The 12,972-nt window shown below is 37.1% G+C and overlaps 1 protein-coding gene across 1 annotated transcript in view; it reads right to left on the bottom strand.

Annotated features, from left to right (window-relative positions):
• Positions 1-12,642, bottom strand: part of COL28A1 (collagen type XXVIII alpha 1 chain) — a 151,545-nt gene extending 138,903 nt beyond the window's left edge. The window contains 6 exon segments of the mRNA XM_061198237.1: positions 1,391-1,445; positions 3,088-3,143; positions 4,722-4,742; positions 11,090-11,191; positions 11,193-11,647; positions 12,522-12,642. Coding sequence (XP_061054220.1) covers positions 1,391-1,445; positions 3,088-3,143; positions 4,722-4,742; positions 11,090-11,191; positions 11,193-11,647; positions 12,522-12,642 — 810 coding nt within the window.
• Positions 12,643-12,972: the final 330 nt, after the last annotated feature.

Genomic DNA, 12,972 nt, shown 5'->3' with positions numbered 1-12,972 from the left:
ACAAAGCAAAAAGAAGACATGATGGCATCAATTTAGACCCATACAAAGTGGGTGAGTGTAGGGGTGTGTGTATGCGTGTGTGTGTGTGTATGTGTGTGTTGTAAAGCCACCCAAGGATGCTTTACATTCCCTTTCTTTGACAAGCAGGCAACTGGCAAAGTACTTTTATGCACCTAACTTATTATATTATTCATTGCCTCCCTAAACATATTCTCAGAAATGGAGTTACTGGCATTAAAATTTTGAATATTTGAATGCTTCTTATAGTGCCTAATTGCTTCCAAAAATGTTTGTGTGTTTGTGCCAAGTTACCTTTGCAATGAAGAGGAAACCCGTTTCACCACCACATTGCTATCACTAGTTATTATTGTTTTAATATTGCTGTGTTAAGTGCTGTAAGAAATGTTTTTTAAAATTTAAAATACAGAAAAAAACAAACTCCGTGAACTAGAAAATTACTCCCCTCCCCCGCAAAAAACAACCCAACACCCTTGGAGTCCAAAGTTTCTAAAATGTGAATAATTAGTAGTAAAGGGTACCTCGTTGTCTGTCTTTAAATTTCATTCATTATCCAGTGAAATTTAACATTTTTCTATTTCTTTTTTCACTGGATTTATTTCCTCTCTTGAAAATTGTTTGTGTCCTTTGACCATTTAATTATTAGTTTCTCACCTATTTTATAAAGTCTTTATGTACTATAGCAATTAACCCAATGTCCATTGTATTTTGACATAAACATTTCCCTATATGTTTTCCTCTTTATTTTAATATTATTTTTCATTATATACAAATTTTCCTCAAATTTTCACATGGTTACATCTGCTAATCTCTCTCCTATGATTCCTTCTGTTGCTCTTGAACTTGGAAGACCATCATCCCAACAATGATATATTTTTTTTTTAATTAATTTAGGATATTTTTGATGAGTACACAAAGAAAAGAATTGGGGAAATGCCCGAACTTGGTCTGGGAGTAAGAGACAATCTGGTGTTTTTCCTATTGTTATTGTAGGTGAGTTACCCATCAAGTAAATCCATAAAAAACACAAGTGTCAATAGCAATCTGTTTTGGAATATGTATTAGTGATCGTGGAACATTGTAGTAATTAATTTAGGCCACCATTATTTAAGAACAAGTTTCTCTTTATTCAGCTCCCTAGGTTTCCTGAACTTATTGACTAAAATGGTCATATGTTTCTCAGAATTTGTAAATACAAGCTTACACAAACCAGACAGATAATGTAGGAAGTAAACAGCCTGTATTCTTCGAAGGAATCATCAGATTTTTGGCGTTGGCGTATATTACAATCCTTTGTTTTTTTAATTTTTGTTATTTAAGTAGACCTAGAAGGTGATACTCTGGTTTAAATGAAAGCTGTTTATTCATTTACCGGGTTTCCTTTAGGTCCTCGCTCACCTTTGATACCTGGGTTTCCATGTGTACCCAGAAGGCAAAGGGAAAAAAGATTATATGGAGCAGGCATTCTATTAGTTTCCTACACCTTACATTAATTGCTGATCAGCTTCATTCCATAAGGTTAGAGAAGATTGTAAAAAACACTTTATATACCAAGCAGAGATGCAACTTTATTTTCCCTTACTACACACCAGGAAGACGGCACAGTCTTGAAATGGCAGATTCTCTAGATTTGCTCAAAAAAGATAATGTCTCTCTGTCCCTGATGTCCAAGAGAGAATCTCAAAAGATGGAAGAAGAGAGTTCTTCAATCCTATTCTAGAAAGGCATTTTATTTTCCTATTCTCAAACCACCAAAAATCTCACTTTTCTGTGAACTGGTTTTGGGAACACTCAATAAATGTTAAATAACATATTTCTATGGCTATCCCTATTAAAACATGGTGCAGTAATCTCTTCCAACAATATTAAAGGACTGAAATTGTCAGATTAGCTCAGCAGTTGTAAGGGTTTTTTTTTTTACTGTTTATTCTAAAACGTAATTGAATATCCCAAGCAAACCTTCCCTGGCAATCTCTTGGTGTAATAAGTATAAACTAAGACTTTATAGGAAGGGAAAGTTAAACCTTTGCTTTGGCCAAAATCAGCTTCTACTGACTGCCACGTTATCATGTAATGTATCTAACTTGTATTTTGAGGAAAAAAAGACAAACACTCCCTCTTTCTAATGCCTTGATTAGTAGAATGATTTAAAAAAGTAGAGGCTTTGGACCCAAGACTCAAGGGAAAATGTGCTATAGTCTAAGAAATTCACTGTACACATTCCCCTCCCTGCCCCCAAATACAAGCATCAGTTCAAAAACATTATCAATGAATTTTTGTGAAGTATCTCCACAGGGCTTTTGACCTCTAAGGTTTGAAATCATAGAAATAAATGAAAAACTGAAGCAGCAGCGTGGAGGCACCTGAAGGTGTCTGTTAGAGAAACATTCAGCATATCTCCAGTCATTGTGATGTCATTTCCAATGCCTTCCCAGTACAGACATGGCACCTACCAGATACTAAGGCAGAATATAAAGGAAGCACTCCTTTGGGGATTATCTTTTCAAGTATTGAATCATCTTAGTAAATCCTGCCATTTACCTTTGTTTGCCAAGTGGTGTCTTCCATTTCACACAATTCACTCTAATTCCCAGAGCTTCCTGACAAGCTTCCTCCCCACGAGGCATTTTGGGGTTGCACTTGGCTAAGTGTGAAGACACAGTTAATTTCTGGAGAGGTCACTTGTTTCTAGGTGGAAGTAGGATAAAGCTTTGCCTAGAGCACTGAGGATTTGTATGAGCTCTTTCTCTAAATTTTCACTTCAGTATTGAGAAATTCTGGCTTCAATTGTTGCATCAAAAGTGATACTGAAATATCCTTCGTGGGAAGAACGTCAGCATTTTAAACCAAATCTGCCCTCAATTCAGTTCAGTAAAATCTCAAGCTTATTTCTAAGGACAGAATGTATCCCTTTAGGAATAAAAGAAAGGAACAGCGTTTCTGTTTTTGCTGCTATTTGCACACAACTGCTTTTCAACAGCACAAAGTAGCCCAGTGTTTTCAGAGCAGAGCTATCATCGCTAGGACTTCCTGACTTGACCCTAAGTTCAAAACAGAAATATACTCACAGGAGGCCCTGGGTCTCCTGGATCCCCTTTCTCACATTCACAAATCTTGCGTTCACACTAAATCAATAATGAAACACAATATTAACACTCAGTGAAATATAGCATTTTAAATCTCATTCAGTACACAACTAAATGGAACACTCCTTGAAGAAACTTTACCTTGCAAATATATGGAGCTTTTGCTCTCCCTATTAAATTCTTCCAGGAAAACTCTGATCTAGGAAGACCCAGCTAATAAAGTATTATTAAATGTTGCCATGGTTAAATAAAATAGACCTCCCATTGAAAATTTATGTATAACATCATTTGCCAGTTAAAATGGAAAAATAAACATTTTCAGTGGACTTTTGGAATTTCTGCTGTTTCTCTTCTATACAACACATCCAGGCTCAATGATTGTATACAAACACCAAATACTCCTTTACTCAAAAAAGGAAAAAATTTGACTTATACCATATTTTATCAATTCTAAGATGCATATTTTTCCTTATTGTCACATCTTTGAAACCAGAATGCATATTAAATGAGTCAGGCCCAACCAAGATGAAGCTGGGATTTTCTGCACATGCACTTCAGCGCTTCCAGAATGAGATGGAATAAAACTCCAGAGACACAACAAGAACAGTTGAAGAAATGCTGCATCACCAACGCTTTTGGTGGCACAGGGGCTGGTATTGTGTAGAAAAGCCAATAATGACTCTGAGACAAAAAGTGATTTAGAGGATTTCAACTTTGAATGTGAAGAAGTTTTAGAAATAACCAATTTAGTTTGCTTATATCTTCCCTTATCTGTATGCACAGAAGTGATAACAGGATTTAAAAATCTATATCTAAATAAAGCTAAAAGGACTCTTGCCATAGTATAAAATGAAAAATTGTAATTCATAAGAAGGTACTGTATCATAGTTTAATTGACAGAGGGTTTTTTTAATCTGTCTTAATGGCATATAAAATAATGAAACGTCGTGCTCTACAAGCTTTGGTTGGCTCCTATTATTTTATGTGATACTCCTAATGCTAAAGAAGCAGTTTATCGAACAAAGTTCAGATGTTCCAAACTCTTCACCCAGAAACACACATCCAGTAGAGCAGTCCTCAGCAAGCTGATGGTCATCTATTGTGCTGAGTACTGTCCAATCGATCTTGGCCGGTTTCCTTTGTCACTTGGTCTGGTTGCCACCAACAGGGAGGAGAATAAGCTTAGTCAGCCATCAGGCAGCAGGGGGCAACTCTAAGCCCTGTCCCTTAGCCAGGAACACTGCCTAACCCTGGCCAACACAAGGCACAGTTCCTAGAGTGGAGGACCCCCATAAGTAGCAGGTATTGAGACACAATTAGAAAAAAGGAAGTCATATCAAAGTCAGCAAAAACTATGTTGTCTGGTTATCGTTGATTTCTAAAATCACTCTCTAAAATCGTTTAAATATTTCCTACTTTTTCTAAATTTTCCAACCTGCAGTGGATATGGTGACATAAAATAAATCAAATGGCTGCCTCAAAATAGAGTGGCTCATTTTAAAAAGAATTAAGCATTTTTATTTAGTCACACCTTATCTTCTAATGTGAATTATAATGCTGTTTTTCTTATGTGAGCTTTTAGAGTAATTCATAGTAATCACAGCATGTGGTGCTTACCTTCTTTTCAAATAAGATATCCTAGGAGGGGAAAAAGGAATGAAACATTAACTCAATTCACAGTTCTGCTTCCAGCTTCTTATTAACCTTAATTATGCCCTAAGGGATATGCAATTTCTAAGAAAAATAGCAGTTCAGCCTTTTTAACCTTGTAAAATCAATAAAGCCCCAGCCAACAACCCAAGGAGCACTCTGAGCCCTCTACTAATAGAAGACATGAAGGGCACTAGCATTCATTAAACGTAATTTTTTCTAGAAATTTTATCCTTTTGCATCCTATGTTTTATCTCTTGTTTCTTTTTTATCAGCTCTGTAATCTCCATAGTTTGACTACAAGCTTAATCAGCCATAATAAGAAATTTCTCACTTTTATTTACAGACTTCGGCAGAATATGTAATTGTGTATTTTCTCTTCTCTATTTTTCTATTCCTTTACAGATATGCACTTATTTTTCAGCATTAAAACATAAATTTTAGGGTGATGATTTCATGAAATATTAATGAGCCTTACAAGTCAATGCGGTCCAGCAGCTCATTCTCTCATAAGGAAACGTGAGACGCAGTGCTGTGACTTGCCCAAGGTCACACACTTGGGCTGAGCTGCCTAACCAAGTTCAGTGCTATTTTCTACTTAACCACATAGAAATGAATTAGCCAGAATGTTTTTCAAAACTACTTTAAATTCATAATTTTAGAGAAATTCACGATGTGGTTTTTGTCCAATATGTAGGTCTCACTACCCTACTCGAGGTCAGTGTGGTATTACCTGACAAGAGCACTGAAGGTCGTGTCTGAAGTCAAACGCTGGACAGAACTTACGTTTACAGATAGAATTATTGCTTTCTTAAGGTAGAAGTTATGTGTCAAATTAATGCCTTATGACTGCATCTGAGGGGTAATTTACACATGGTAAAATAGAAGATAGAAGCAAAAAGCACTAGAATATTTGTGCAAGATGTTAAAAATAAAGCATGTAATGAAGAAGCTAAAGGTAAGTCAGAGTTGTACCTTTATGGAGGACTCTGCATCCTTTTAGTTTTGTTTTTACTCTACCTTTATTTCCAATCAAATGAATCATTTAGAGGGAAGAGATAGCAAAATGCTTTAAGTGATTCTAGGGATTTAATCAGAGAAAAATTTAGGCTGGGAATTTCGTCATCCAGGGTTTTCATCCTGTTTCCACCATTATCTAGCCACCTGGCCTTAGGCAAGTCATATATCCTTCCAGGTCATTTTCCACATCTATAAAATGAGAAAGTTTGACAACATGGTCTTGGGAGCTGTAAAACTCTGGCCACAGACCCTGTCTACCAAATTCAGAGTCTCACCTATGGCTTTCTTTCCCTCTCCCTCCCTCATCCCCTGCCCCAGTGATTTTAAATTACTAGCCAGTGTAAACCCAGGCTGAAAGCAGATGAGATACTTGTATCTTTAAGAACTAGTAGGTCATGTGGAGAATGGGAACTCAGAAAAACTGACGATTTTAGTGTAAAATGGCTTTACCCTCTCCAGACCATTTGGCTGTGCCTAGAAAGTTGAAATGTACATGCTTTATCTCTAGGCTGCCCAGGACAAGTCCTTGCTTCCACCTGTGATCCTGACATCCCTTCCAGACATACCCTAGAGAAATTCTTGTGCTTGTATATTTCAGCATTCATTGTTCTTAATAGCAAAAAATTTGAAATAAAATATCCATCAATAGCGTAATGGATCAATAAACAAAATACTACTCAGCAGTTAAAGTCAATGTGTTGAATTTCAGTATTTTAACATAGATAAATTTCCTAAAAAGTTGAGTGGAAAAGCAAGCTGCAAATGAATACATACAATGTGATCCAAATTGTGAAAATATTTAAAATATACGTCAGAAACTTGGTTTCCTCTGGGAGGGAGAGAGAGAAAAGGAATTTGAAAGGAGTTCAAAAGAGACAATAAAACAACTAATAATTCAAGTCAAATTGTAATATTTGAAAATAACTACTAAAATAAGGAAAAATTCAAAGTTGTGTCACTTTACCACCTTTTTACAATAAGCAATATCCTTATCAATTTTAAACTGATAAATTTAACTGCTACTGTGGCTGATGTGTAATTTTACACTTTTTAAGCATTTCATTTGAAAATTCAATTTCTGCGTTGCCATATTACCCTTTAAAAATATGTGCCACAGGCTTAAAAACCATAACAGCACAACTTACTAATTATGTTTGGAACTCATTTGATTTTGTGTTTGCTGGAATTTATATTTCTGTGGAAACAAAAATGAATTCAAAACTACATAACAGATAAGACTGTTGGAAACAAAGAACAAAGCTCCGTTCCCTAAGGGCACTTACAGCCTATAAGCCCCAGTGATAGAAAACATGGCAAAGCAAGCTGCTTGGGAAGGAGATCCTAGACTTGCGGGGGCAGAGGGGGAGGAACAGGATGGTTTCTTGGAATAGTTGGACTTTCTGGATAATTTTGAATAAAGAAATTTAAAGGACCAACTCATTGATGGAATGCTGTTCTATATGTCAAAGTTTATAAGGAAAAAAGGCATAAAGACTAGTGTGGGCAATCAGACAAAGGAAGCAGTGAGAAGGGACATTTAAAAAGAGTGGACAGAAGGGCCCACGTGGACAGAGCTGGAGAATTGGGAAGTAATGAGGCCTTTCACTTAAGCAGAGAGTCAGGCTGTGTGGAGGACAGCTGGGAGAATATGGTCAAAGCCAGAGGGAAGGGCATGTTCAATTAAGGTCTAGGTGGATACTGTAGTTTAAATCAGGGGTCCCCAACCCCCAGGCCATGGACCAGTACTGGTCCATGGCCTGTGAGGAACTGGGCCACACAGCAGGTGGTAAGGGACGGGCGAGTGAGCAAAGCTTCATCTCTATTTACAGCCGCTCCCCATCGCTCACGTTACCACCTGAGCTCTGCCTCCTGTCAGCATTATGGTGAGTTGTATAATTATTTCATTATATATTACAATGTAATAATAATAGAAATAAAGTTCACAATAAATGTAATGCGCTTGAAACATCCTGAAACCTTCCCCCGCCCCAGTCCGTGGAAAAATTGTCTTTACGAAACTGGTCCCTGGTGCCAAAAAGGTTGTGGACCACTGGTTTAAATGAAAAAATATAAATAGAGAAAGGACCTCACCAGAGCAAAAGAAGGGGCATTTTATTAATGGAGTCAGAGTTTTATGATGGCATATATGTGAAAAAAGAAGGCTAGAATGGAATTGCCAGTTTTGCGAGTGACCATGAGGTCAAGGCTATGAGAAGGTAACAGAGAAAATGTGAGGAAAGTGTCAAAGTTATTAGCATGACAGCAAATGGGATGAGAATAAAGAACTTAGTAGGCAAGGATTACAAACTCTACGACAAAAAAAAAATATTTGCAGCTTACTACAGTAGCAGAATAGCCATTATAAAATCTTAGAGAACAGAAGTAAGGCTCTAAACAGAGGAAGCCTTGAAAAACTGGGAAGTGGACCACAATTAATAAATTAATGAAGGCTAGGATTCTAAAGATGATACAGAAATTATCAAGTTGATCCCTTCTTTGTATGTGAAGGAGAGGATACACTAAATGGATATTTTGCTTAATTATCTTCAGAGAATGAGACCAATTTGCCACAACCTTTATTCCCATGAAGACTTTAAAATTTTTAATATCAAAGGTGATAAAGAATTTTTAAAATCTCTTTGTACTCTCTCTTGCTCTTTTGAAGGACCAAGTAATATATCCAGGAGATTGGTTTGAATCTGTTTCTTAGGTTTCAATACTGTTATGTAAATCATAATAAAATAGCAGCACAAGTATTTTCTTCACCTTGGAATCATCAGGTCTCTCTTGGGTAATTCAGAACTAAAATGCTTTCATGGGATTCTTATGTGATACTTCCTGCAAGAGGTGTCAAGGAATGTGTGATGGTTCCTTGATTTGTCTTGGCTCCTGCAAAATCTGTTCACTGTGGACACTCCTGTCCATAAATTCAACTAAAGTCTACTCTGCAATAAACAGAATAAACTGCTGATACAGAAAACAACCCAGATGCATTTCAAAATCATTATGCTGGCAGTAAGAAGCCTGACACAAAAAGAGTGCACGTGGTGTGAGCTTGTTTATGTAAAAATCTAGAAAGTACACTAATCTAGGAAGACAAGTCAGATCAGTAGCATCTAAGGGACAAGGGAAGCACATATTGGAAAGAGGCATAAGGAACCTTTTAGGGATGATGGAAGTGTTCTCTATCCTACTTGTGCTGGTTGTTTCATGGGTGTATACATCTATCAAAACTCAGGGAATTGTGCACTCAAAGTAGACACAGATCTGTACTTAAATTATATTGAATTAACTTATTTAAAAAAATCAACTGCATAATAATTACAAAATAAAAAGTTAAAAAAACTGAACTACAGATGTAATAGAAACAGATTAGATGAGGACTTTTTCCAATGTTCTGATCAAAAGTCAAGTTCTGCTTCCTAGACCATGGCAATTCGAAACATTGAAGCTTGGTATATCTTTCTTTGAAAAGCCTAGTAAGCTCTTTGGATTCTGGGATTTGTTTGGAAAGCAGCGCCTCCTTCTAAGAAGTGGCTTATTCACAGAGCTTCCATCTGAACAAATAAGCTGAAATCACAGGATGCTATGGGAGAGCAGAGTCATTAGGATGCTTAGTCATTTTTTGGTTTCCCCAGAAACAAGCAGTCTTGCTTCAGGTTTACTGCCAACAGCCTGTGTTCTCAGTTGGGCAGGAGCTCTTGGCAAGGGTGTGTCTGGAGGGCGTATGAACCTCCTGAACCGACACATCTGGCCAAACAAGGAGCTGCCTGTCCTGTGTCTTCTCCAGGCAGCATCAGGTGACTCATCACAACCCCAGGGTTCTCTCCTGAACATGCTTGAAACTTCTCTTTTATTCAGTGGTGAGGACTCCTTAAACTATGGCACAGGCAGGGCTAGGCAGTTAGCCAGGCACCCCAGCACATTCCCCTTTCCTGCAGAAGAGATGCTCACGTAAGCATTCACCCCAAGTACCTGGGAGCTGAGCCTATCACCTGCGGTCTAGGCAGAACTCTCCCCATCTACCCCTAATGCCCACGTTTAAAAAGTCTAGGAACAATAGTAACTTTGGAGAAGGGATGTTCCTTAACTGTTTCAAGGCAATTTTAATTGAGAAAACCATAAAAAAATGGTTACCATTCTCCTTCTCAATATAACTATACAGGGTTAAGCATGCAGACTCCAGGGTTTTTAGCTGGCCTCAAATTTTCAACTATAAAACGAAGATAATAATAGTACCTACATCATAAGATTATTGTAAACATTGAATAAAATAAAATATGTAAAGTACTCAGAGCAGTGCATAATACACAGAGAGCACTCAAGACGTGATCACTATTATTAGGTAAGGAAAACTCAGCATCTCATGCTGAAAACAACTGAGAGTAACAAAATCAAAGTAATGTTGGGAAAAGAATTGAGGGAAGGGACAAAAGGAGCAAAACAGACTCTGAAACGGGGCCTGCGGTTTTTTCAACTGATAGAAAAGAGCCCATATGGGATGCTCAGGACCTAAAGGACACATTGTCCTTGCCCTCTTCTCAAGAAATTTTTTTAAAATCAATATTCTTAAGAAAATCAATTTTGACACTTAAATCAACCACCTTATCTCCAGGAGTTTCCTCCTTGAGAAATGTTGTGAAGAGGGATTTTGTTTTGATTGCTTTGCCTTGTGTTTTCCCTAGCAGCAAGGAAAGGCTCTCACAACCAATAAAGAAAAGCAGTGACACAGCTAATCAGATCAATCTAGTGGGACTCATTGATTTGATGGGAGAAACTGTGGGGCGACGGCAGGTTATAGCTGATTTAAAATTGGGTGACCTTGTTAACACCTAAAAAAAAGGAGATTTGTTTTTAATGGAAGTCTGTGAACTACACTTGAGCATAATATGGCAATAGGTGAGACAAACAGTCAAAAAATATTCCTGCACATGTGTAATGGGAAAAGAAGAACTTAGTACAATTATAGCAGACTACAAGTTGGCTACAAATCAAATATAAGTCAGCAGTGTTCAATGAGCCCAGGATGTACAAACAGGAGTCTGAGGTGGATGAATGGAAATTAATCCTTCCAAAATCCTCAGCAGTAGCTGACAATAAAGTTCCAGAGAATGAGTCTGGGACTTCCCCAGATTACATGGTATAAACTATCAAGAAAGTAGAGAGAACATGGGAGAGATTCTTCTTTTCCATTTCCAAGGTGGATTTTTTCCCTTTCATCTTTTTGACCCACTATCTACCCATACAGAATTTGTAAACAAATTATCAATATTATGATGAGAAATATATACAAAACCAACCCATTAGGTACCTACCAGGTGATCCTGAATTTTATGTACAAGGGTTGAATCATTCAACAGTAGAATGGGTTCACTGGGTGGATCCCCAGATATCAAACGAAGTTTGGTTTCATTGACCTAGAGTAGAGAGTCCAACGGTGATAAATAATATTCCTGAAGTTCTGGCATCTTCAGAAATACTTTGAACATCTGGATTCTTTGGATGGTCGATGCCATTAGTCATCAGCAAAGCCACTTTCACACCATCTTTGTGCCCTTCTCTCTTAAGTAGCCTCGTGACATTGGCGATGGCATAATAAGAGAAAGTACCTTGCCCAATGAAATTCATAGACTTGACCCTCTGTTTAAAAGTCTGTAGATCCTTCCAAGAAGAAAAAGGTGGATCAATTTGGACAGAGCTGCTAAACTGAAGGGCTGCCAGTTTGATGTCATATTTCAAGGAGCCAACCGGGGTCAATTGAAAAATCTTGTCACTCAAGCTATCTACAAAATCTTTCTGTTTGTCAAAGAGAAAAATTTTAGAACTTTCAGAGCTGTCCACAATGAAGACAAGATCTATGAAGCAAGTGGGGTCTGAAATAGGACGAACAGGTTAGGCAAAATCCTTGCCCTTACTCGTGAAACAACTCTGCAAAAGGAAAGGCCTGAGGTGGTGTGGTCATGAATTGCTTGCTTCTGAGAGGAGAAGGAAGTGGAAAAGAGAGGCACTACGGAGATGGGGCTTACACTGTAAAGAACTAAATCTCTTTCTAAGTCTACAAATTCTTTTCCTCTTGTAAAATTGTGCAAATCAGAAGCAAACAGAATACCATATATTCCGAGCATCTTCCCAAAGTAAAACTTGCTTAAAGTGAGAGGGAAAGAAAGTACATTATAGTTTAAAAATTCAACAAACACTAGGCAAAGTTGTCTAGAAGTAAATAATACTCTGCCTAATTCTCAAACTGTATCTCATATTGGTGAGGCCCCATCTTGTTTTGGTGCAGTTTTTTTTTTTTTAACTTTTTTGAAATCAAGGGAGAGAATGACTACACATCACATTGTAGCAGTGGTAAGGGACAAAGAAACCTAACAGAGAGAACTTAAGTTTGAATCCTAGCTCTGTGACTTACTAATTAATTTGCCTACGGCCTTGAGTGTGCCACTTCACCTCTCTGGGCCTCAGTTTCTTTATCTATGAGAGTGGCAATCTCTGTCATGCCCATTTTAACAAGGCTACTGTGAAGCTCAAATGAGATAATAAATGTACGAGTGCTCTAGAAACTCTGATGTTTTTATAAGTATGCTCTATAAGTTTGTAAGGTGCATTATTATCATATCAAAATAGAATATCACATATATACCTAAATATGCGGTTTGCTATTTACATCAAATGCTATTTGGAAAAATTCATGTTAGGGTTTTAAGAGGCTAAAACTAATAAAGACAGAACAAAACATTTTTTTACCCTGGAGACTTTTCCTTGCAAGTAAATTGGACTTTGATCCTTTCTTTCTTTGTCCATATATTGCTTGACTCATAAAAGCTGGCAAAAGCAGGAGATACAAGACAAAATGTTTGTTCCACATTATGGTAGATGGTGAAAAATCATCTGCCGTGTATCACCTTTAATAGAAAAATCAGTTATAAATACTTTAATAAAATATAGAGTTTGCCATTTTTAATTTCAAGCCAGTAGTATTGAAAACTGGCATGTGGCAAGAGAAAAGGGTTTTCATTCATATTTATAAAAAATTACCCACATTGAGATTTTTAAAGTTTCTAATCCAAATAGATCACGGCAACACAACCGAACATCTATTAATGAGTATTTTTGTATATTCAAAGAATTACATCCAAGTAGTCTGAATTTCCCATTATATTATGGGGAGCAGGAGGGGCACAGCCATTTAAAAACA

The sequence above is a fragment of the Eubalaena glacialis genome, chromosome 8, assembly GCF_028564815.1.
Source record: "Eubalaena glacialis isolate mEubGla1 chromosome 8, mEubGla1.1.hap2.+ XY, whole genome shotgun sequence".
NCBI lineage: Eukaryota > Metazoa > Chordata > Mammalia > Artiodactyla > Balaenidae > Eubalaena > Eubalaena glacialis.
The sequence above is the reverse complement of the archived record's forward strand: the minus strand, read 5'-3'. Positions and strand labels throughout refer to the sequence as shown.